General features: G+C 42.5%; 2 protein-coding genes and 1 long non-coding RNA gene across 5 annotated transcripts; 1 reads left to right on the top strand and 2 right to left on the bottom strand.

Moving 5' to 3' along the window:
• Positions 1-77: 77 nt before the first annotated feature.
• On the bottom strand, positions 78-10,991 carry LOC114155433 (lamin-A-like). Of its 2 annotated transcripts, none has more exons than XM_028035302.1 (13): positions 10,205-10,991; positions 8,660-9,010; positions 6,916-7,072; positions 6,702-6,827; positions 5,882-6,052; positions 5,174-5,299; positions 4,289-4,509; positions 3,231-3,504; positions 2,211-2,318; positions 2,011-2,130; positions 1,877-1,933; positions 601-798; positions 78-497 (listed from the first exon to the last, which is right to left on the bottom strand). In XM_028035302.1, the coding sequence occupies exons 2-13, from the start codon at positions 8,995-8,997 to the stop codon at positions 462-464; spliced, it is 1,932 nt and encodes a 643-aa protein (XP_027891103.1). In that variant the 5' UTR covers positions 8,998-9,010; positions 10,205-10,991; the 3' UTR covers positions 78-461. The 2 variants fall into 2 exon arrangements, with proteins under 2 accessions (XP_027891103.1, XP_027891105.1); XM_028035304.1 differs by having other exon boundaries at positions 601-795.
• A 568-nt stretch (positions 10,992-11,559) lies between these two features.
• Positions 11,560-21,864, top strand: usf2 (upstream transcription factor 2, c-fos interacting). Its single transcript, XM_028035307.1, has 9 exons — positions 11,560-13,723; positions 14,132-14,175; positions 15,771-15,886; positions 15,987-16,106; positions 17,019-17,260; positions 17,545-17,603; positions 19,420-19,511; positions 19,593-19,721; positions 20,709-21,864. The coding sequence occupies exons 1-9, from the start codon at positions 13,686-13,688 to the stop codon at positions 20,796-20,798; spliced, it is 930 nt and encodes a 309-aa protein (XP_027891108.1). The 5' UTR covers positions 11,560-13,685; the 3' UTR covers positions 20,799-21,864.
• On the bottom strand, positions 17,525-22,541 carry LOC114155438 (uncharacterized). 2 transcript variants are annotated; one of them, XR_003597746.1, is made up of 4 exons: positions 22,228-22,541; positions 22,007-22,098; positions 18,278-18,345; positions 17,525-17,643 (listed from the first exon to the last, which is right to left on the bottom strand). It is a non-coding gene; the product is annotated as an uncharacterized LOC114155438 (long non-coding RNA). The 2 variants fall into 2 exon arrangements; XR_003597745.1 differs by having other exon boundaries at positions 17,610-18,345.
• Between the last annotated feature and the right edge of the window lie 11 nt (positions 22,542-22,552).

Raw genomic sequence — 22,552 nt, 5'->3', positions numbered from 1 at the left:
ATGTCTTGAGGAGCCCATTATATAAAATCACATTTTAATGGTCTGCTAACAAAGAGACATTAACAAAATTTCAAAAATACATTTTTAGAAAATATTTTTTTATTTATATCAGGAAAATACATTTTCTGCAGTTATGTAGTCCAGTTTAGCTAAAATAATGTTATTGATAATGACACAAGTCAGATTTAACTGAAGCTAAAAGACAGGAAACAGAATTGAATATAAAAGGATAAAAAACATACAAAAACATTTTCTCTTAGTTTTTCTCAAAGGAAAAACTAAACTTTTAATCATAAGTCAAGTCTTATCTTTAAGCATGCATGGGTGCACAATGGAAATTAATATAAAAGTCAGAATTAATACAACCTGAAAAATGTTAAAAGTATAAAAAGAAAACTAAAAGCTAATAATTTCTAAACGATACTCATATAAAAGATAAACTTCTTCATTGGTCGACGTGTTCACATGATCGGACAGCTTTCCATCCTGGATCCAGTCTGGAAGGAAACACGGGTTTGAAAGGTCATGAAAATGACCTCAACAGAGGCTCAAACAAAGCCCAGAAACCTCTGAACATTGAAGTGATGGACGGACGTCTACCTTGCGAGGTGTGCTGCTGCTGAACACGTACGACTGCGGCACCAATCCTTCAGAGATTCCTCCGCTGCGGAACGAGCGGGACGCAGACGACACGGAGCAGGTGCTGGATTTGTCAGACGGAAGTCCACAGGAGCCGCAGAGGACGGTCCGGCTGCGCAGGTTGTACTCGCCATCTGCGCAGGTGCTGTGAGCCACCTGCTGGAGAAGACAGGAACTTCAACCACGTCAAGTGAAGAGTAAGAAATTGTCTGACTCTAAGGCTGTTTTCACACCTGATAGTTCAGTACACTTGGTTCAAAACGTCCACATTTGCTCCGTTTCCATCTGCTGGGGTTTTCTGAGTCAAATCAACCAAATCCTCTGACCAACCTGTTCCCCTCCTGGCCTGTGGGGGCGCTGCACCAAGAACCACTGAAGGAAACGACACAAAAACCTCTGAAGACACTGAGAGCAACTTCCTTCTTCACCAGATGGAAACAAGATGGAGGCGTCAGATTTTAGTGTTGGAGGATTTCTCTTTAGTCTTTGGCTGAAGACCAGGAGCCATTTCTACTGCTAGCTCTAGGCTAGCATGCTAGCTTTGGTTGTATTCACCCAGAATGCCCTGTGCTGTAGTCCACTTCCTGCTTTTGGAGCGGTCTCAGGTCCACTTGGTGTTCATATATGCATTCAAACCGAACCAGAGTTCACTTCAGCCAGACTCAGACTGAGGTTTTGCGAACAACAATTCGATTAGCGTTCACACCTCAGCAACCGAACCAGGCTTTGACTAGACAGACGGACTGGAGTTGGATTCAAGGGGTCTGATCATGGCTCTTGTGAATGCAGAACTGAACTCTGGGTCGGTTTGAATGCATATGTGAACGCCAAGTGGACCTGAGACCGCTCTACAAGCAGGAAGTGGACTACAGCACAGGGCATTCTGGGTAAATACAACCAAAACAAGCATGCTAGCTTAGTGCCAGCAGCAGAAATGGCTCCTGGTCTTTAGCCAAAGACTAAAGAGAAATCCTCCAACACTAAAATCTGACGCCTCCATCTTGTTTCCATCTGGTGAAGAAGGAAGTTGCTCTCAGTGTCTTCAGAGGTTTTTGTGTCGTTTCCTTCAGTGGTTCTTGGTGCAGCGCCCCCACAGGCCAGGAGGGGAACAGGTTGGTTTGACTCAGAACCACAGCAGCTGGAGGTGGAGCAGGTGATGAAGATTTGGCCCAATCAAACTGAGTTTACTGGTCTAACAGATAGGAAATATCGTAAAAGTTTGAGCTGTTCCTCTCACCATGTCTTCATCTTCATCTTCAAACTGAGTGCGGGTTACCTTCCTCATGGCCATCTCCTGGTAGGAAAACACATTTTTCATGAACTTACATGAACTTTGCAGCTTTAAACCCAGCAGCTGCTAATTTCCACTACCTCTCCGTTGGCGCTGATCAGGGTGGTCTGGAACTGGTCTCCGGTTCCCCAGGAGCTCTGGGTCTTCCACAGCAGGTCTGAAGGAGGGTTGTGGACTCCCCCAGAGCTAGAGGCCCAGATCTGATCCCAGCCAACATGGCAGACGGTTAGAACAGAGAGCTGATTGGCTGGTTGGTGTGGAGCATAAAGAAGATGCCTACCGTGACTCTCTGACCGGCCTTCAGGGTGAACTTAGCCGGGAACTTGAAGATGATCGGAGAGTTTGATCCGATCTGCCGCTTCAGCTGCCAGTTCCCCAGATTCTGGTCCTGCAGGACGGACAAACAGATGGGACAGAAAACATGAAGGAGGACTCAGGGAGGAGCAGCCTTTCAATGCATCAGTTTCAACAGGTTTGCAAGCTACTTCCACCAATAGGGGGCAGCATAATCAAACACAGAGACTAAAAGGAACAGCTTTGTTCATAAAAATGTGTTTGAGTCAATAAAAACAAGCTTCTATCATTTTCAAGATGGCTGCCATTTTTAGGCCTTTTAAATCAGTTATTGCCATTAATTGTTCCCCATTTTCCTGACTTGGATGAACTTTATGTCACATTATTTGTTTTTACTTTGGTCATCAGATTCAAACAGCAGCAGAATCAGAAACTGAGGACTTTGCTGTTAGCGAGTTTCACACCAGTCGTCAGCTGGAAGGAGGTGAAGATGAGACAGACAGACGTCTGCATGGTTAGCATTAGCTTCTGCTCATTTTTATGTGTTTACCATTTTAGCATTAGCGGAGATGATATACTTGTTTAGTGGATTAGTGTTCAGTGAACATAAGTTTTTGTTTAGCTGCCGATTTTAGTGCAACCATATATTCTCCATCTTGTAAATGGCCGCCATCTTGAATTTCTCAGTAACAGTTTTTTTCCTTTGTTTGTTTAAAAAGCAAGACCCTGGGAACAGATTGGCTGTTGTGTCCTCACTGTGTTGCTGTTTTTCTTAAATCTGCTAACATTTCAGCTCAGATCTTTTCAGTCTGGATGTTGGCATTAATGTTAAGAACCAGTTAACCAAAAACTTAAAAAGCATCCAGCTGATTCAGACCCTGATAAATATCTGTTTGTGTTCACATCACAGCACCATCAGTAAAAAAAATCAAGACTGTTGACGATAAAGAAGAGGGAGGCCAGGATGGATCCCTGAGGAACACCGTCAGCTGGTTTCCACTCTCACCTCATCCGCCTTGTTGCTGAGTCGGACGTACTTCCCGTCCAGGTCCACCTCGTCCACGGTGACCCGCCCGCTGGCCGAGGCCTGCTGGGTGATGCGGGTGCGCGCCACGGCGCTGCCGGCGAAGCTGGACGCCTCGCTGTCGGTGTCGTTGTGGCGCCGCCTCTTCGCCGGGGAGCTGCGAGCGCTGCCGTGGAGCGAGCGGGAGTGGGCCGCGGAGGTGGAGGAGCGACTTCCTGTCACTCTGGTGGGAGGAGGGCTGGGGGACAGACGCAGCCTGCAGGGACGAACGTTCATCAGAGGAACAGAAAAAATCAAATCCGTAGTCCTGGAAACTCGATCGATTCGAAATGCTCAAAAATCGATTTTATTCAGCTTAATTTTTCATAAAATTATATTTTGAATCATTCGTTGGTATTTTTTTCTTAAGGAAATGCCAGGCAGCCAACCCAACATGACACAGGTAATTTAATTTGCAGAATTTTATGCTCACACCATCAGAGTAACGCTGATCAAAACCTTAAAGGGTTAATAGAGGAGCCATGTTGGGATGACTTCCTGGAGGCGGAGCTTCAGGAAGAGCAGGAGCTTTTAAAGAGACCGAGACCCAATCAGGAAGTAAGATTTCTTTTAAGTCAAATTTTATATATAAGTATAGCATTTCTATAACAACTGAAGGTAATATAGTTACTTGATTGTGCTATAAAATGGCCATATGTGCCTGGAAAATACATAAAAACTGCACCTTTAAATTCAAACTGGTGGAATTTGATGTAGTATGAATCTGTTTAAATAAATGTCTTTATACTAATGTCTTTTCCTCATCAGTCACATAATTTAACAGAATCTCCAGACTGAACAGAAAACTTGGCCCCTGAATGAAACATTGTTTCTGAATCTAATTGTGAGCCTAAAACCCAGGAATGAATGGCTGAACACTGACAGCGTCTCTAAAGTGTGAACTGATGAAATGAGGGGATGTTATGCGGCTTCAGCTCCCTCAGCTTCGCCTCGCCAGCTGCAGCACAGATTCAGATTCCTTCTGATGCGGCTGAAGCTACCTCTCCTCCTCTCCCTCCAGCAGCTTCCTGTAGGCGCAGATCTCCATGTCCAGAGCCAGCTTCACGTCCAGCAGCTCCTGGTACTCGTCCAGCTGCTGCTGCATGCGCTGCCTCATCTCCGCCATCTCCCGGTCCTTCTCCCCCAGCAGCCGGCGGGTCGTGTCCCGCTCCCGCGACAGGGCGTCCTCCAGTTCCCTCAGCTTCGCCTCGCGGGCCGCCAGCTGCACCACAGATTCAGATTCAGACTGATGGAGCCAAACCCCACTAGGGGGCCCCCAAGAGCATTTTGCAGTGATTGCACTGCCTACACTTTTTGTTCTAAATTTTAAAAACAAAAGACAGCAAACTTGTCAACTTCTTCTCTGTAAATCCAGTGTTTGTCTGAAGATGTGACTTTCACATAGTTGAATTAACACGTCGTACTTATTTACTACTCTGAATTTCAAAATGCTAATTAATTAGAGCATCTTTGCTGGTTTGCTACGCCTGTAAAAATAAAATAACAACCAGAAGTAACAGAAGTATGACGTATGCTGCAAAAAACATAAAATCTTACCTGATGTTGTTGTCTAGTTTAAATATCTTAGTGCTCTAGAAATAAAATAAAACTGATTTATAAGCAACTATTTAGCCAGATTTAGGAGCTTGTTTTAAGTCAGTAATTCCTTAACAGGATGAAAAAGCAATAGTTCCACTGTATTCAAAAATACTTGGTATTATGTTGTTCGTGCAGGGTAAGCTAATCATGAACAACACCAATTACTGTAGGTATGTTGCATGCATAAAGCAGCACGATGAAGCATGTGGTGTTGGTATGGAGGGGAACCCCGAGTGAAACTCTGCCCAGGCCCCCAGAAGGCTTGCTCCGGCCCTGTTGGAACGGACCTGTTTCTGCAGCTGGCTGAGCTGGGCGGACGTGGACTCCAGGCGGATCCGGGTCTGCTGCAGCTCCTCGTGGGCGGCGCCGACCAGGTGGCTGCTCCTGTCCGCGGACTGACGGGCGCTCTCCAGCTGCCGGTGGAAACAAGATGGAGGATCCGTCAGAAACGCCACGTCTGGCTTCATTCAGCCAAAAAAACCTTCTATGGAGCTAAAGCAGGGACATAAAGTTTATTTTAAAAAAGAAACTGGAAAAAAAAAAATTCAACTGAAAAATATTTTGACACAAAATAAATTTAGATTTAAAACTGAAAAATGAATCTGGACTACTTTTTAATGTGTTTTTTCAGTTCCATGTTTTTTTTGTTGTTTATTTTAAATTTTTTGATTTTTTTTTTTAGTTAAAATTATTTTTAGTTTCAAATAATTTTTCTGTTCACATTTTTTCTTCCAGTTTCAAACTAATTCTCTTTTGGACAAACTTCATGGCATTAATTTATCTCCATAAACTTTGTCTCCTCCCTGCGTTACACTGAACTCTAGTTCAGCTTTAAGGTTTTATGCATCAGAATGTAATCATAATTCATGTTGTCTTCTGGTGTTTCAGGTGCAGAGATTATTTCCAACAGCAGGTCTGGTCTGGCCTTTGACTAGGCCATTGCAACACTTTGGTTCCGGTCTTGTTTAGCCGTTATCCTGCAGGTTTGGACCAACCTTGGCATTGTAGGTCTTCTCTATCTCCTCCTTGTACAGTTTAATCTGCAGCTCATGCTGGCTGCGCATTTCTGCCAGCGCTTCGGCCAGTTTGCTCTCGAACTCCTGCTGGCGGCCGTTATCCAGCTCCACCACGCGGGACTCGTGGCGACGCTTCGTCTCCCGCAGCTCCTGGAAAATAAAAACCATCTCTGAACATGAATGAGTATAAAAATACACACATAAATACTTCTATACAAATATAAACTTCAATAAATAAAATCTAGTAACTACTATTACTATGAGCTACTAACAAGTAAAAACGAAATGAATAAAATAAAAATGGAAATATTTAAAAGTTAAAATAATAATAATAATAATAATTGTTATTATTATTATTATTATTATTATTATTATTATTATTATTATTATATAAATTAATCATATCAAGAAAAACAAATGAATGGACATTTTAAAAAGATAAATAATATCATTATTGTAAAATTTTAAAACTAAATAAACAAATAAAAGATTAATTAAAAATAAACGAGTAAAATGTAAAAAAATAAAATAATAAATTTAGTTAAAAATATATGTATAATTATTAAAATTTTAAAATGAATGCATTTATAAAGAAATAAACCAAACGTATAATAAATATATAGCCAAATTATGGATAACATAGTTATTATAAATGAAAAAATAGAGACATTAATTAAAAATGAATGAATAAAATATAAAAATAAAAAATAATGGAAAGTAATGAAGTGATATTTTTCATTTAGAAATTTAAATAAATAAATATTAGTGTGTGACCGGGACATCCGGGAGGAAGTTGTACCTCAGAGTAAAGGTTCTTCTGAAAGTCCAGCTCCTCCTTCAGCGTCTGGATCCGGTTCTCTCCATCCACCCTGCGCAGCATCTCATCCTGCAGCTGCTTCTTCGCGTCACCCAAACTGGTTTCCAGCTGGGACAGAAAACCCGATCAGAACCCAACGACCCAACAACATCTGCTCTGACGCCGCCAGAGGGCCGCCGTCTGCAGCGGGTCCTACCTTCGCCACCTGGGCCTTCAGGTCCCGGTTCTCTGCATCCAGGCTGCGTTTCTCTCCCAGAGCCGTCGTCAGAGAGGCGTCCTTGGAGTTCAGCAGAGCCTCCAGGTCTCTGAGTCTCTGCAGGGCGGCCGCCAGCTCCGACTCCTTCTTGGTGTTCCTGCAACGACGCACACAGCCGTCTGACTCTGAGCCGCAGGCCAGGCTCTGCAGAGAGCATCCGGTCCGATCCGATCCGGTCCGATCCGGTTCGGACCCACAACCTTCTGGAAGAAACTGCTGAAGCGGGGATTGTAAACTGGGGCCATAAAGTTTGATCAAAAGAACAATTTGAAACTGAGAAAAAAAAATTCAAACTGAAATCAAAGTTTTAAAACTGGAAACAAAAAAGAGCCGAAACAGTATAAAAAAAAATTTCCAAAAGAGAAATCTTCAAAAACCAAAATTTGATTGCGCGATACTAATTGGATAATGTCTATTTACTACCTACATGTAACTATGTTTGTTACACTTAATTGTAACTAATGTTGTTGCAACAGAATAAAACTATGAAAAATTATAAAAAGTGTAAAAGTTTTTTTATTTATTTCCACACCAAGATGCCTGAAGCCTTACTACATGATAAAAATACAAGCAGATCTATTTTTAACCCAGCATAGGCACAGAGTGGGAGGGGAGCCAGGCCCCGCCCGGCCACCCCTCAGCTCCGCCCCTGTAAAACCAGAACCAGAGGGGAGCCTTCGCTGCAGATGACTCACCGTCCACGGCGCTGGTCCCATGAATCTGGTAACCACAAGCCACAGCCGCTGGTGTTTAGTTGCCATGGCAACAACTTGGCCCCACCCAACACACACACACAGACACACACACACATATTCACTCAGGTTTTCCCAATATTTATGGAAAAACGAGCAGGAAAATGTGCAGCCGGAGACTCTGCCACGTATATAATGATGAAGACGGAGGAGGAAGAGGAGAAGGGGAAAGAGTTAGTCACCGGGTCTAGATGGGGCAGGATGGGGCAGGACGGAGCCGACGAGCTGCACTCTAATGCTAGTGTCAATATACATTTATGGATGAATGGATTTATGGATTAAATTGATGGATTAAATGTTAGCATGTCTGTGCAGAAATGAGTCAAAGAAACCAACAAGAAATGGAAATAAAACTTGCTAAACTACATGACGCATTTCAACCAGTAGCATATCTGTAAAACAAGATTAAAGTTTAAATCTACTAAATTATGCTTTTAGTTTAGCAGCATCCGCGTCATTCAGCAGCCGTTAACCAAACCTTCAGGCTCTCCGATGTCTCATGATCTTCACAAACATAAATAATCTTCTGTGCCTACAAAACATTTTGTTCACAGAAACTCCCATGAAATGTTTGGTATCTCTGAATTTATTAATAAAAATGATAACCAGATGTTTCTGCAGCCGTTTCTGGGGAAACTGTTTTCTTTCTGAACGTCAGAGTTTGTCACTTTTGGTGTTTTGATCGAAATGTTTCAGTTTTAACTGTAAAAATGTCGATGTAACAAACAAGCAGGGGCGCGTTTAACAGATTTAGGGCCCCAGGAGCAACAGGGCACCTTTAAATAAATGAGGTCCAACTTTTACAAAGTTTTTCAAGTTGGAAAAATCAACTGGATCCCCCTTGAGATTGGAACTGACCTTAAAATGTATATTTCCTCTGATGAAAACATTGTGACATCTTTCTTTGTACCAGAGTGTGACTATGAACCCACCTGGCCTTCAGCTCCTTGTGGTCCTCCCTTACTTTGCCCAGCTCCAGCTGGAGCCTCGCCCGCTCCTTGGCCACCGAGTCCAGAGTCTGCCGGGCGTCGGCCAGCTCGGTCTCGTAGGCGGCCTTCAGGCCAGTCAGCTCCCGGGTCACCTCCGTCTCGGACTCGGTGATGCGCAGACGCAGGCCGGCGTTCTCCGCCTCCAGGGAGCGCACCTTGTCGATGTAGACGGCCAGACGGTCATTGAGGTTGGAGAGATCCTCCTTCTCCTGCAGCCGGGTGATGCGGTTGGGGGACAGCGGGGTGCTTCCGCCTCTAGGAGTGTTTTTGGGTGTCGCCATTTCACCTCAGAGCCTGTTGATGAGAAAACGTCAGTTTAACCCCTTAATGCCTCAATTCATATCCAATAGTGTAAAATACTATTATTATGTTCGATGCTAAATTACCTAAAAATGACACCTTGCATTAGTGTAGATTTAGCTATGATGCTTATTAGCGACACTAGGCTCTTAAGGAGTAAAACAGACTGTTCAATCTAACTATGTACATTATTTTATTGTTGCTATTCTCAAACAAGACTGTAGGGTTATGAGTCTAAATATATGTTTCTGAACAACTATTGCTTTTCATCATTACAGTGTCCAAACAGAATCTAAATCCCATTACTGCAGAGTCCCAGGAACCCCTGGCCGCTTTCTGCAGCATGAAATCAGGTTTACAAATTCAACATATATTGTTGAACAGTCGTTGGTTTCTGTCGTGTTTTCAGTTCAGTTAAATACAGAAAAATCCCTTCATTGTACTTTTCTAGAAGCTTTTTTCTCTTTCAAGATAAAAATTACACATGATTGTGAACAAAATTATTTGTCAAAATTTATATATTTTCTCTTGTTGATTCAAAGATAAATAATCAAAATACCTGCATATGACCTGCTTTTCCTTGACACACTGCTTATTAATATTATTACTTCTCATTACTCATTTCCATTCTCTAGCTGCCTAGTGTCGCTAAAAAGCTACAAACCCAAAATTAGAAACAACTTTTAGAATTTTGGTCCCATGTTCTATATGTTATTATATAAAATGTATAATATACTAGCCAACCTAAATATATTTGTGTTGCAGAACCTAGCTCTGGGTTTTTACTGAGTTTATCGGCTCAGTGAACAACATGTAGTTCACTCTTTAACCACTAGATGGTATCAAAGTGCCTCTAAAAGCATTCTTGGCATGAGAGGAAAATAAATCAACCAGCATTTGTTGGATTCATTCCCTTCATGAAGCTAGTGAGCTTCACTAAGTTAATTATTAATAATCTTGTTTTAATAAAAGTTTTGTCCTGCTTTCCGTTGCCTGGAATAAATCCAGGGGAAAATCTCACATCTCTGCTTTAAGGAATGAATCCTGAATAAGTTTCTAAGTCCATCTCTGCTCTCTTCAGTGCATGAAACACAAAAGACCTCATTAATCCAGAGTCATGGGAGGGGTCAGCGACTCCACCCTAAAATGAAAAAAATGCAGCATCTCTGCACCAAAAGTCGGTTTTACCTTTTTTAAATCCTGCTAGACGAAGAGGAAACTAGTCGTCGATCTTCTCCGACTCGTTTGCTGGTTCTTCTGAGTGTCTTCGGACCGGAGCGCTGTTCCCCTGGCTGCTGGTCTGTTACTGAGCGTCTGCAGATGGGTGCGAGTGCCCGAGTAGGAAAGAATGAGATGGGTGGAGAGGAGGGAGGCTGGCCCCAACTTTGGCACTTGGTAGATGGTTGTTCTGAATGGATGAGTCACCAGGGCTCAACCAAACACAGGATGGAGTTTATAATTACACCGACTGAGTCAGCGCAAACTGGAAACAATCCTCCTCCTGGAGAACTTGCACTTGATTATTCCAGTTTTTTCTCTTTGAACTTCACTGTAAAGTTTATTTACCAGAGACTGAAATGAAACATGGCTAAACCTCCTACAGCAGCAGCCATTCTCAGCAGTGGAGGAATTTAGCTCCACTCTTCAGTACTGCTTCAAACCAGCTCCCACCACAGCGTTTCAATCAGGCCAGACTTTGACTAGGACATTGCAGAACCTTAATTTGTCCTCCTTTCTGTCATTCTGCTGCAGGTCTGCTGATGTTTGGGATCACCAGACACTAATGCCATGTTGAAGCTCTTAAAGCTGCAGAAACTTTTATAAAACTTATTGTTTTACATATTTGTTGAAGCCGTCATCATGTCATGAAAGTAAGGAATCCAAATCCATCTCCTGCCTTCTCCCAGTGCTAACTGGAAGCAGCCAGTGCTTTTGCATTAATATGTTTTATGTTTGTTTATTATCTGGGTTTACAGTTGATGAGCTAATGTGCAATATATAGCTGGAGCAGGAGATCACTGAGCTGAAGAGGAAAGATGCTGAGCTGGAGCAGCTCTCACACACAGAGGATCACAACCAGTTTCTCCTCAACTACCCCTCACTGCCAGCACTCAGTGAGTCTACACACTCATCCAGCATCAACATCCGTCCTCTGAGACACTTTGAGGACGTGGCAGCAGCTGTGTCAGAGCTCAGAGAGAAACTACAGGACGTCCTGAGAGACTCATGGACAAACATCTCACTGATGGTCACTGAGGTGGATGTTCTACTGTCAGAACCAGAACCAGAACCAAGGAGCAGAGCTGGATTTTTAAAGTATTCATATGAAATCACCCTGGATCCAAACACAGCAAACACATGGCTGGGCCTGTCAGAGGGGAACAGGAAGGTGACAAAGACGGGTAAATGTGGGTCTTATTCTAGTCACCCAGACAGATTCACTGATTACTGTCAGATCCTCAGGAGAGAGAGTCTGACTGGACGTTGTTACTGGGAGGTGGAGTGGAGCGGGACAGCAGTTTATGTAGCTTTGCATACAAGAACATCAGCAGAGCAGGGGATGGGAATGAATGTGCATTTGGATTTAATAACAAATCTTGGGTTTAGATTGTTCCTGTTTGGTCACAACAACATCTGGACCTCCATCTCAGATCCACTTTCCTCCAGACTGGGAGTGAATCTGGATCACAGAGCAGGTCTTCTGTCCTTCTAAGGGTCTCTGAAACCAAAACCATGACTCTCATCCACAGAGTCCAGACCACATTCACCCAGCCGCTGCACGCAGGAGTTGGAGTTCGGATGGTTATGGGATCTGGAGACTCTGCAAAGTTCCTTAAACCCAGAGAGAATGTTCTTCTGTTTTCTCTTTGATCAGGGGTCATTCATGTCTCCGCTGGTCTGTCCCGTATTTCTCTGGCTTAAATGTAGTTATTTCTGTGTTTCAGGAGCCATAAAGAATATCACTGCTGATGTTTCCTTTCATTCTTATATGACACAGATATGGAAATATAGACTTCACTGTGCTCTGGTAGTATTGCTTTAATATTAGTATTGATGTATTTGGATGATCTGGTTTCTCTTCCACTGTTCTGAGGAACAAATGTTGTTCTTGTTGAAATCAGTTATGAATAAAGTAAATTGAAGTTGCTTTTGTTTTGTTTTTATTGTGATCCAAAGAAGAAACTGAAACTAACATCAACTAGAACTGATACTGTTTTCTTCCCAATTATTTAGATTTTAATCAGAAAATGAATATTTGCTGTTTGGTCTGGCTTTCTTTATTATTGCAATAAATTGTGAGTTGTTTAATCTAAAGTCAGAAACATTTCCTTCAGAGTGCCTCATATGATGCTGGAGATCAGACACACACAGGAACAACAGGAGCAACAACCTGGCCTGAGTTCAAGTTTATCACATTTAGCCTTAAGATCAAGTTCCCAGACTGGTGACAAATATTTACTGACTCACATTTTCTGTCAGTTTTTCAAACAAGATTATTGTAATATAAATTTTTTGATCACACAGTTGCTTATATTTAATAAATTACTAATATAAAACAGAAAACCTTTGTGTTACGAACAACAGACCGAGTTTTAACAGAACCCCGGGAACAGAGCCGACCCAAACTGCCACTAACAATATGGCGGCGGCGATGACCTGTTTGCTCATCTTCTCTCTCCCCCTTGTGTTTGCGCTTCACCGCCATCTGGCGGCGCTTTTAACGAACTGCAGCTGGTTCGCGATACGCCCTGCAGACATGTAATGTGTCCCAGCTCTGCCTCCTAAAACCTGGATCTTTACCTCCAACAGAGCTGAAAACACGCCTGATGCGCAGTAAATCACTAATATCGGTTTAGTGTTCGGTTGGGACTTAAAATGGACCCCGGCTGTCATAAAACTGGGCCGTGAGGAGCTTTTTCCTGGCAGACATGGCTGGTTTTTGTCATGTGGTTTGTGAGAAAACCCGTATTGGATCTCTGTGGTCACCTGAGTGAAGAAGCTGAAAAAACCCCACTGATGAGCGGAGTGTCAGCGAATTAGTGGGAGAAAACACGCCGAGTGGGTTTGTAGAAAAATATTCACGAGTATATCCGAACAGAAAGCTCACAATCCGAGAGAAAATCCGTTTTATTCCACAAAAACCCGCAAAAACAGCAACAGGAACAGATTCTGAGCCTTAAAATGGGTTGAATCGAGTCACGTGGTTACAACAACACAATCTTATGTTTTAGGCATAAAAATTAACAAACAGGGATTAAAAAAATACTGGTTTTATGCCGTCGAGAGGAGCGTAAAGGAGTCCACTCCGCGTCTTATTGGGCGCATTAAGAGTCGCAGTTTTGGCGCAGAAACAGCCGCAGAGCTCTTAGAGGACAGAGAGGACAAAAAGATCTGGTTCCGTGTGTTTTCAGCCAGGATCCGGCTTCTGTTGGCGGTTCCAGCCGCTATAAACCCGTCAGGAGCGGACCGAACCCCGGGCCGCAGCTCCTTCTCGGTCTGCCCGATCACAGCGCCTCCTCAGCGGCCTCCAGCTGCGCACCTGCCCGCTCCGCGGCTCACGTGTCCCGGACTGTCTTCCTCACATGACCCGGGTGTTTGTCCCCGTGATCAGCGCCTCCATCTCCGTCCATCCGAGCTGCTGAAGTTTCTTACATCCTGGGAAGGCTTGATGGAGATGCTGGAGCAGAGCCTGGAGGGCTCGGTGAGGTGAGAGGCGGCTGCTCCGGTTCTTCCTGCCCGCCCTCAGGCGCTCTGCCTCGGCCTTAGTCAGGCTCCTCTCCCGGAGCAGCTCAGCTTTTAAAAACCGATTAAATTCGCTTTTAAGTGATGCTGGATCGGTGTGTGTGTGTGTGTGTGTGTGTGTGTTTGGGGGGGCATTTGTTAAAACTGCAACCACTAGCAATAAATATTTTTATTTTATTTAAGGGAGAATAAACATAATATTGAGCTGCGTCTATTTTCAGCGCCTTTTGCACAAACTTGATTTCATTGCAGCCCAGCTCCAGATTTGTCCACCTGGTGGCGCTGTGCAACCTCTGCTAATATGTTTTGGAGTTTTTTTGTTGTTCATTTCAGGTTGAAACTGATTCGTCTCTTTTCTTCTTCGTGTTTCAGTCACGCCAAACAGGAAGCAGAAGAAGTGGTGCAGCTGCAGGAAGGTGAGCAGCTCCACATGAAACGGCTCATCTGCTGCTTTTTACACTGAAAACAAGAAAATCTCAAATGTTTCTGGTTTTATTTGGTAAAAACATGAATGCAGTCAGAGTTCATCTCATGCAGTTTTCACAGCCGGATGGTGTTCCTATTCCTTCTCCTAACACCTCACAGGAGTGTAAATAGTAATTTATAAGACACAAATCTGATTATTTGTCTGTATGAAATCTGAGATCATCTCCAAAAAGTCACTAAATGAATGAAATTTAAAGGATTTCACTTTTGGGGGAAAATATTTGTCATATTTGGGCAACTTACTGAATTCCAGTTTAAAATGTCCATCTGGGGAGGAAATGGGCTGAATAACTGGTGGCCAGATAAAATAATTAAAAGACTGGCATTCATTTTAAAATGTTCTCACAGCAGGAAGAGTTTTGAGTGTTATGTCAATAAATGTAATTAATAATTTCTGTAAACCTGATTATTGCTGCTTAAATGAAAACATGATTAAATATTAATTCATTAAAATCTGATTAAGTGCAGCTCAATGATTAAAATCAGTTTATTATGGAAGTGGTGTCCTTCAGATGCCTGATTGAAAATAGCATCTGTATTTGCCTTGACTGCTGACTGAAGCCACTGCAAAGAAGCTGTTAATATGTTTTAAAATTGTTTCTAAAATAAACATCTGGATAAATATTCAGACTGTATCGCTCTACAAACGACCGATACAGTCCAATATCAATGATTGGATTTATATTTTCCAATCATTTCTGTTTGCTGATGAAGCTCCTCCAGCTGAACACTGTGGCCTTCGGCTACAACAAACACAACAAGTGTTCACATTCATGCAGTTTTACTCACATTTCTGCACATCTTTATTTTTATTTATCATATTTTGCACATAGTCTGTCTTTTAATACAGAAATAAACCTGCACAATATTAGAAATACATGAAAAATTAAATAACATTTTAATTAAGAAAATAAATACCTTATTGCATAAAAGTGTAACAGCATTACTTTAGTGAATGTTTGATCATCTGTAGCAAAGGATGCAGCTGGAAAATCCTAGCTCAGCTGATGTATTGATTATTTATTGGATTAATATTTTTATTGTAAAAGGTGCTGAATTGATTTACAGAATCTGAAGCAGGTGAAGCTAAAACTGACTCTGATCTACTAAGAAATGCAAAATGTTTATCATTTTTACTCTGCCGTTTTTTTATTCTGTATATTCCAGTTAACAATTAATTGATCATTAAATTAGCTGTTGATTATTTCAATAATCAATTAATCTGCTTAATCATGTCAGTCCTAGATCAGAACACATTTCTAATGACTGAACAGGATTTTTATGTTGTGTGTTGTAAACTGTTTTTTTTAATCTTGTCTTTTATGTGTATATTTTTAACACTTCTTGATTCTGCTGTGATCCTACGAACCTTGATGCTGAATTGTGTGACGATAAAAGATATTTCTGTTCTGTTCCAACATGGCGGCTCACTGCACAATATGTCGTCATCCTGGTGTCGCTGTGAGGAACTTTCACACCTGAAGACTGTGTGGAGAATGAACTCGTTCTGAACTCGTTTCTGCAGGAGAAGCTGTCGGGACGGATGGACAGTCGGCGGTCACCATCACCAGCGTCCCCCAGGCTGCCTTCACCGACCACGGCGTTCAGTACCAGTTCCGCACCGAGAACAACGGCGGACAGGTCAGGCGGACGGGTTTCGGTTTTCTGTTTTTGCAGCAGACTGGAGAACAGACGGTTCTCGTTTGCAGAACCACAGATTAACTCTGCGCTCTGTCTGCAGGTGACCTATCGGGTGGTTCAGGTAACCGAGGATCAGCTAGAAGCGACGGCGGAGGCGACCGGCGCCGTCAGCGTCGTCTCCGCCGCTGCGTTCGCTGGAGCTCCTCAAGCCGTGGCTCAGGTGGGTCCAGAAACAACCCAGACGGCCATTACAGTGTTCTGGATCAGAGGTTCTTCTAGAAGGACCTTGGTTCCTTCAGGAACTCATTTTCATCAGAGCTAGTTAAAAAGCTAGCTGCGCTAACCCTAAAGCGCTAACCGTCAGGAGGAGAAGTATCTGTTTTCAGATTCCTGTACAAGAATATTCTGGAAGAATATGTTATCTGTTTTACATCAATTATTTTTATTATTTGTAATGGAAAAATGTGACCTTAGTGATCCAGAACGATTATATGTTAACTGTTTTATTATTTATGATAAATATCAAATTTACACCTCCAAACATCTGGAACAAAAACCTAATTTCCAGATTTTTTTATCTTCAATTATATATTGAACTCTATATGAAATCCTTCAAATCAAGTTTAAATACTAAAGCCATTAAAATTCTACAAATAATTTAATTTAGACATTATGGTTTATATTTTGTTCTATGTTTTAGTTTCTTGTTTTAAATGAAATTAGTCAGAGAGAATGAAACATGAGAAAAGGAAATGGAAATGCTGTGTAAACAGTCTTTAGCCCCTTCAAAATAAGAGCATGAGCATAACTGGCTAATTACTAGAAGAAACTTCGACACAGATGTTATTCAACTGAAAGTTTTCTAGTTAACTTAGGGAGAGACAAGTGCACTAAATATTTTTTAAAGTTAGCAAAATGCAAAGCTAATAGTTAGCTGTGCTATTAGCAGCCCCCCGCTGCACATTTATTTAAACCCAGAAGATCCCAGTCAGGCTAACAGACGTTCAGGTTTTAGCTCCAACCAGCTGATTCCCAGAGAGCTAAAGATGGCCGACCTGCTGGACGTTACCGGAGGATTATTTCTGGAGAACATTCCTGGCTGTCCTGACCTCCTCCTTCCTGTGACTTCCAGGCGGTTATCCAGAACTCCTTCAGTAACGGAGGCAGTCCAGGTGGGGACGCAGTTGGAGGAGAAACGCGTTTCGCTTATTTTCCTGCGGCCGCCGTCACCGACGGAACGGCGGTGTCGGTCCAAGGCGCCGACCCGGCCATCACCCAGGCGGGCGGCCAGTTTTACGTCATGATGAGTCCGTCGGAGGTTCTGCAGACGGCCAGTCCTCGCACCATCGCACCCAGAACTCACACCTACACTACGTGAGTAACCTTCTCTCCTCCATCGCTCCCAGAAACATCACAGAAGGTCAAAAGGTCAGGAGGCCAGCATTTGAAACTAACGTCTAAGGTGGCATTCCCAGGTCCATCCAGGTGAAAATATTAGGTGTCATTTTATTTTCCTTCATCCTGACGGTGAAACAGCTCTGGTTCCAGAGTTAAAGTCAGGATTGGTTGCAGTTCAGGCCTCCCACCACCAGGCGTCGCCCTCGTGCGGCTTCGGGAGCTGCAGGTTTCCTCTCTGACCCGGTTTCCTGTGTCTGCAGGAAGGTCGAAGGTCCGCGGGCCCCCAGAGACGAGAGGCGACGAGCTCAGCACAACGAAGGTTCGTCGCTTTTGCTCCACGGAACAATTCCTGAACTTTTCTCCCAGTTTGGATGTAAATTAAAGCGAAAAAATATTCATCCTCCTCCAACTTTTTTTTACATTTCCTCTTGTTCCAACCAGAGATTTTAAAATATTTACTAGGATTTTAAGAGAAAGACCAACACAAAATAGAGCTTAGCAGTGAAGTGGAAGAAAACTGGACCAATGTTTATGCGGGTCGGTCCTTGATATTCTTGAAAATCCTTGGAGGTTTGGAAAGTGCTTGATATTTGTAGTAAAGTTCGGCCTAAGGTTTGATTAAAAGCCCGAATGTGGAAAGTGTTATTTACAGCTGAAAGATTATAAGGTTTTTTTTCTTCCCCCATCTGAAGTTAAATTGGACCAAATTTCTCTTATTTCAGGTCAGTTAATGCTAAACCTAATTACCAAAATTATTTCTATTTGCTAAATGCCAGAAAACGTTTCAGATTTCTTTGTAACTTCCTTGGACCAGTATTGTGTGAAATTTAAAATGTAGCGTATGAAAAATATATATTTTTTACCTTGTCCCTGTTGTAGTATGTGGAATATTATAACAGTAACAATATGATAATATAGTGAATTAAAACTTTGTTCAGTTCATTTGTTTTGTTCTTATTGCCTAAGTGGAGCTGAAAACATTTGAAAACTTACCATGAAAGTCCAGAGTCCAGTTTTCAGATGAAAGTGGTTTTTCTGCGTTTCATTTGTAAATCCAGATTCTGGAGGAAGAGTGGAAAGAAACAAAGTGAAGTTTCCATTATGCATTATTATTTCACATTATGCTGAAAACATTAGTTTTCTCTTGTTCTAACCCAAAGAGCCATTTCTGCTCTCAGTCCGCCGATGGAAACCCGGTTAGAGCCTCAAACTGAAGGAAACTCATTTTTTAACAACCAGTTTTATTTGTATTTATAAGTTTTAGAATCAAGGGAAAAAAATAAAACTTTTGAGAGAATAGAGAGCTAATACATTTTCTTCAATGCAATATTATCTGTGGAAAATGATTTACTATAAAAAAGCAAATTTTTTATAGTAAGATGTATAAAAATTTCCCCCTGAAAAACGGACAAACTTGCATTTGTTATATTAATATTTAAAAACAGGACAACAGAGCCCAGCATCAGCCCAACCCAAAGCATGATGTGTGTTACTGTGGGAATGTGGTGCTCAGGAATAAATATTAAAAACTTCTGCACTAAGTTGTGTTGGTCTGTCACATAAAAGCCCAACAAAACCGACTGACGATTGTCATTGTGACCGAATTTCACAACTAAAGGCGAGATGCACCAATCTATGTTTTACTGGTGCCGATATCTGAGGTTTAGAATCAGCTGATATAGAAACTTAATTACAAATTTATTCATCAACTCTGCACCAGTACGTCACACTTAAAAACACCAACATCATCGCTTGTTTGGTCAAACGTGTAAAAAGGTCATTTCATTTATTTAGCACATTTCAGTTCAAAATGCTTTAAATAACTTTCATTTGTTCAGTCAGTGAAATGTGGAGAATAACAGCCAATTTAAAATCAATAACAAAGAATCTGAAACTGTAGGTTGACTGTGTTGGTCAAACATGTCAAAATAAACAAACCTTTGAAATGGTTAAAAAGTGCAACTATAAAGTAAAATAAATAATAGAATTAGACTGAATAGATCTGCCGTGATGGGTCGGGCACATTGATCTAGAATTTTGTTCAATATTGGGATTGATATAGATATAAATATCGGATCAGTGCATCTCTATAATAATCTGTAACTGAAGTTAAAGGTTCCCTCTTTTTGTTGCAGTGGAGAGAAGAAGACGAGACAAGATCAACAACTGGATCGTCACGCTGTCGAAGCTGATCCCGGACTGCAGCGTGGACACCAGAACCGGAGCAGTGAGTCCGCCGGCGCCGTCCGGGTCGGCGCTGACCCGGCCGACGTTTCTAACGATGCGTGTGAATCTGTGTGTCGCTCAGAGCAAAGGAGGCATCCTGTCGAAGGCCTGCGACTACATCCGGGAGCTGCGGCAGAACAACCAGCGGCTGCAGGACGGCTACAAGGAGGTGGAGCGGGTGGAGATGGACAACGAGCTGCTCAGGCAACAGGTGACCCTGGAACCGGCTCAATCAGGGGTCAAAAGGTCACTGGGTCCAAATCCAGTCCAGCTTCATTCACAACAGAATCCACAAGTTTACATACATCGTGTTCCTCGCTCTCTGAAGTCAAATCAGACCAAACTTTTCTTGTTCCAGTTCAGATTCAGAAAAATGATTTTCATTTGAGAATTTAGTTGCTCGCTGTTTGGCAGCATTTGGTAGCATCCTCCTCAACTACAAATATTGCTGGGCGATTAATTAACAGAAGTTATTGTGATAAACGATAATATTGTTGTTCTGAGACCATTTTCCAGTAATATAATGGTAAATGCAGAATAATGCAAGAACTCATTCTCAAAGATCAATTCTGGAAGACATGTTAAATATCCCAAATAAATCAACAGAAATGACAAATAAAATGAATTATGAGCAAAATTATCCTCCAAAGAAAACAAAGTGCTAGTTGAGACCAAAGACAAACTGAAGACTTTTGTTATCCAGTTTCAAAATCATGCAAATGGAAATGATTGAATCATTTAAACCTGTCATGTAATTGATTGATTTATTGTAACAGGCCTTTGCATGTTTTTACTCTGCCAGGCACCAGAACCTGATTATCCACATGAAGATTTTGTACGTTCTTTACAAATCGTGTAAACATTGATTGCATGTGGCTGTGAAGTTCCTCCATGGTGTATAAACTCTTCATGTTCGCCGAGTAATGAATTATGTCATAATGAGATCAGCGGCAGCTTGTTCACATCGTCTGACATGTTTCCATTCTCATTCCCCCGTCAACCCCACGGCAGCCATTTTGTCCATGTGTCTTTCTCATTGGTCAATATATTTTCTTTCTGCTGGTCTCGAAGCCATGGTTCATCTTGCCTACCAAGATGGCGCCAGTCACTCCCGGTTCAGACGTTTTGCGTCAGGCCTACAGAAACTTCAGATCATCTTAACGAGGAGGTGGCTGAGAGTTTTGGTGTTTGGTTTCAGATGGAGGAGCTGAAGAACGAGAACGCTCTGCTCCGAGCTCAGCTGCAGCAGCACGGCGTGGAGGTCAACGGGGACGAGACGCCGCAGTGAGCGCTGGACCCCGCAGCGTCAACACGACCCCCTTCATCCCCAGTGGACCCGAGCCGGACCCGGAGCGGGGACGGCGCCGCCTCCTGCCCTGACAGCTCTTCACCTGCGCACGGCTCCCAACCTCCTCATCTCGGCTTCTTCCTGCACTCCGGCCTCCTCGCGTGCGAAGCTACTGGTCGTGACCTGAACGTTGAGACGCCGCTGGACTCTGACCGGGTCGCTGGACTCTGACCGGGCCACTGGACTCGGACCGGGCTGCTGGACTCTGACCGAGCTACTGGACTCGGACCGGGCCGCTGGACTCTGACCGAGCCACTGGACTCAGACCGGGCCCCTGGACTCGGACGCAGTTGAAGGCTTTTATTTTTAGATTTTTTTGTTGTTGACGTAGCTCAGGTAACGGGACGCGGAGAACCTCTGTAGGAAGTTGGGTTTAGTCCCCGTTGGATGAAGTGTACAGAAACTGATCTCAGAGACGATTTTTAGCATTTCTGCTCTGTCTGCTGGGCATTAACTGATACTGTTAGTAGAACCTCGCCTTGGGGAACCAGAACCGGCGGGTTTTTGCTGTGCGATCTGGGATCAGCTCCTCCAACCGTACTGACGACTAGCGAGCTTCTGTTTACACTGAAAATCACGGCGACTTGGATGCAGAACCAGTGGCATGACTAATCCTGACACAATAAAACAGACGTATTTATGTCTGACTGAATTTCTCTCCACGTTTTCAGGAAAAATACAATATGATCACCGTCTGGCTTGCCGTTGGGCTGAAGATGACCTTTGACCCATTCCTATGTTGATGGACAGCAACAGTTGCTTCTCTGAGGTCATTGCTGATGTCTTTCCCTCTCGGTGTTGCATTACATGAAACCTTTGAATTAATTTTATTAGGAAACTAATTATTTACTTTCAGGTTTGGTTCAGTAAGTCCAACATAAACATGAAAAACAGCATTTTTATATTACTCATGTAATTGCTGTCTGATTGTAGACTGCACTTTCATTTTAATTTAGTTTATTTATATAACACCAATTCACAATAAATGTCATCTCAGTGCACTTTACAACAATCCAATCATACTTTCTTTCCAATTAATCCGAGTCATCAGTCTGTGTGTTATGCTCAGTTTGTTATTCAAATTGGTTTTGAAAAGTTTTCTAATTCTCCTGGTTGAACACACAGTGACAGTAGAAAGGAAAATTCACCTTTAACAGGAAGAAACTTCCAGCAGAACCAGAACCAGGCTCAGTGTTGGCGGTCATCTTTCACGACCGACTTGGGTTTTGATTAAACAGATCTGATGCACAGAAAAACACAAAAGCACAATCAGTCCACAGTAAAGAATTTAACATCTAACTCAAAAATGCAGAAAGATGCAATCAGAGATTAAACTGAATCTTGAATTTTAAAAATAATGTTTAATCACTTGATAACTTCCAGTCCATCATTGTGATATCTGTAGAAAACGTATTTGTAAATGGTGAATCTAAACAATATGTCACCGGTTAGCATTTGCCAAATTTGGCCAAATAAAATCCTCCCGAGGCCCGCAAACGGCCCGAAGGCCAGACATTGAACACCTGTTGGTTAGACCGGATGTCTAACATAGCATAGCCATCTACAGATTAGCTTGTAACCGTGTCCCAGAGCTAATGTCGGCGCCTCTCCAGAAGTGAATGTTCTGAATGGTCCATAAGACCCAAACTGACCGAACATGGATCTTATTCTGTAGTCGCTCGATTTTTGGTCTC

This window comes from Xiphophorus couchianus, chromosome 13 (genome assembly GCF_001444195.1).
Source record: "Xiphophorus couchianus chromosome 13, X_couchianus-1.0, whole genome shotgun sequence".
Lineage (NCBI taxonomy): Eukaryota > Metazoa > Chordata > Actinopteri > Cyprinodontiformes > Poeciliidae > Xiphophorus > Xiphophorus couchianus.
This window is presented reverse-complemented; position numbering and strand designations above follow the sequence as displayed.

Excerpts from the sequence above, each read along its gene's own strand:
- LOC114155433 (XM_028035302.1), bottom strand. The coding sequence starts at position 8,997 with ATGGCGACACCCAAAAACACTCCTAGAGGCGGAAGCACCCCGCTGTCC. Across the intron at positions 2,319-3,230 it reads TCAGCAACAAGGCGGATGAG|GACCAGAATCTGGGGAACTG; the intron begins GTGAGAGTGGAA and ends TCCGTCCTGCAG. Across the intron at positions 2,131-2,210 it reads AGGCCGGTCAGAGAGTCACG|ATCTGGGCCTCTAGCTCTGG; the intron begins GTAGGCATCTTC and ends GGCTGGGATCAG.
- usf2 (XM_028035307.1), top strand. The coding sequence starts at position 13,686 with ATGGAGATGCTGGAGCAGAGCCTGGAGGGCTCGGTGAG. Across the intron at positions 13,724-14,131 it reads AGCCTGGAGGGCTCGGTGAG|TCACGCCAAACAGGAAGCAG; the intron begins GTGAGAGGCGGC and ends TTCGTGTTTCAG. Across the intron at positions 16,107-17,018 it reads CTCCTCAAGCCGTGGCTCAG|GCGGTTATCCAGAACTCCTT; the intron begins GTGGGTCCAGAA and ends TGTGACTTCCAG.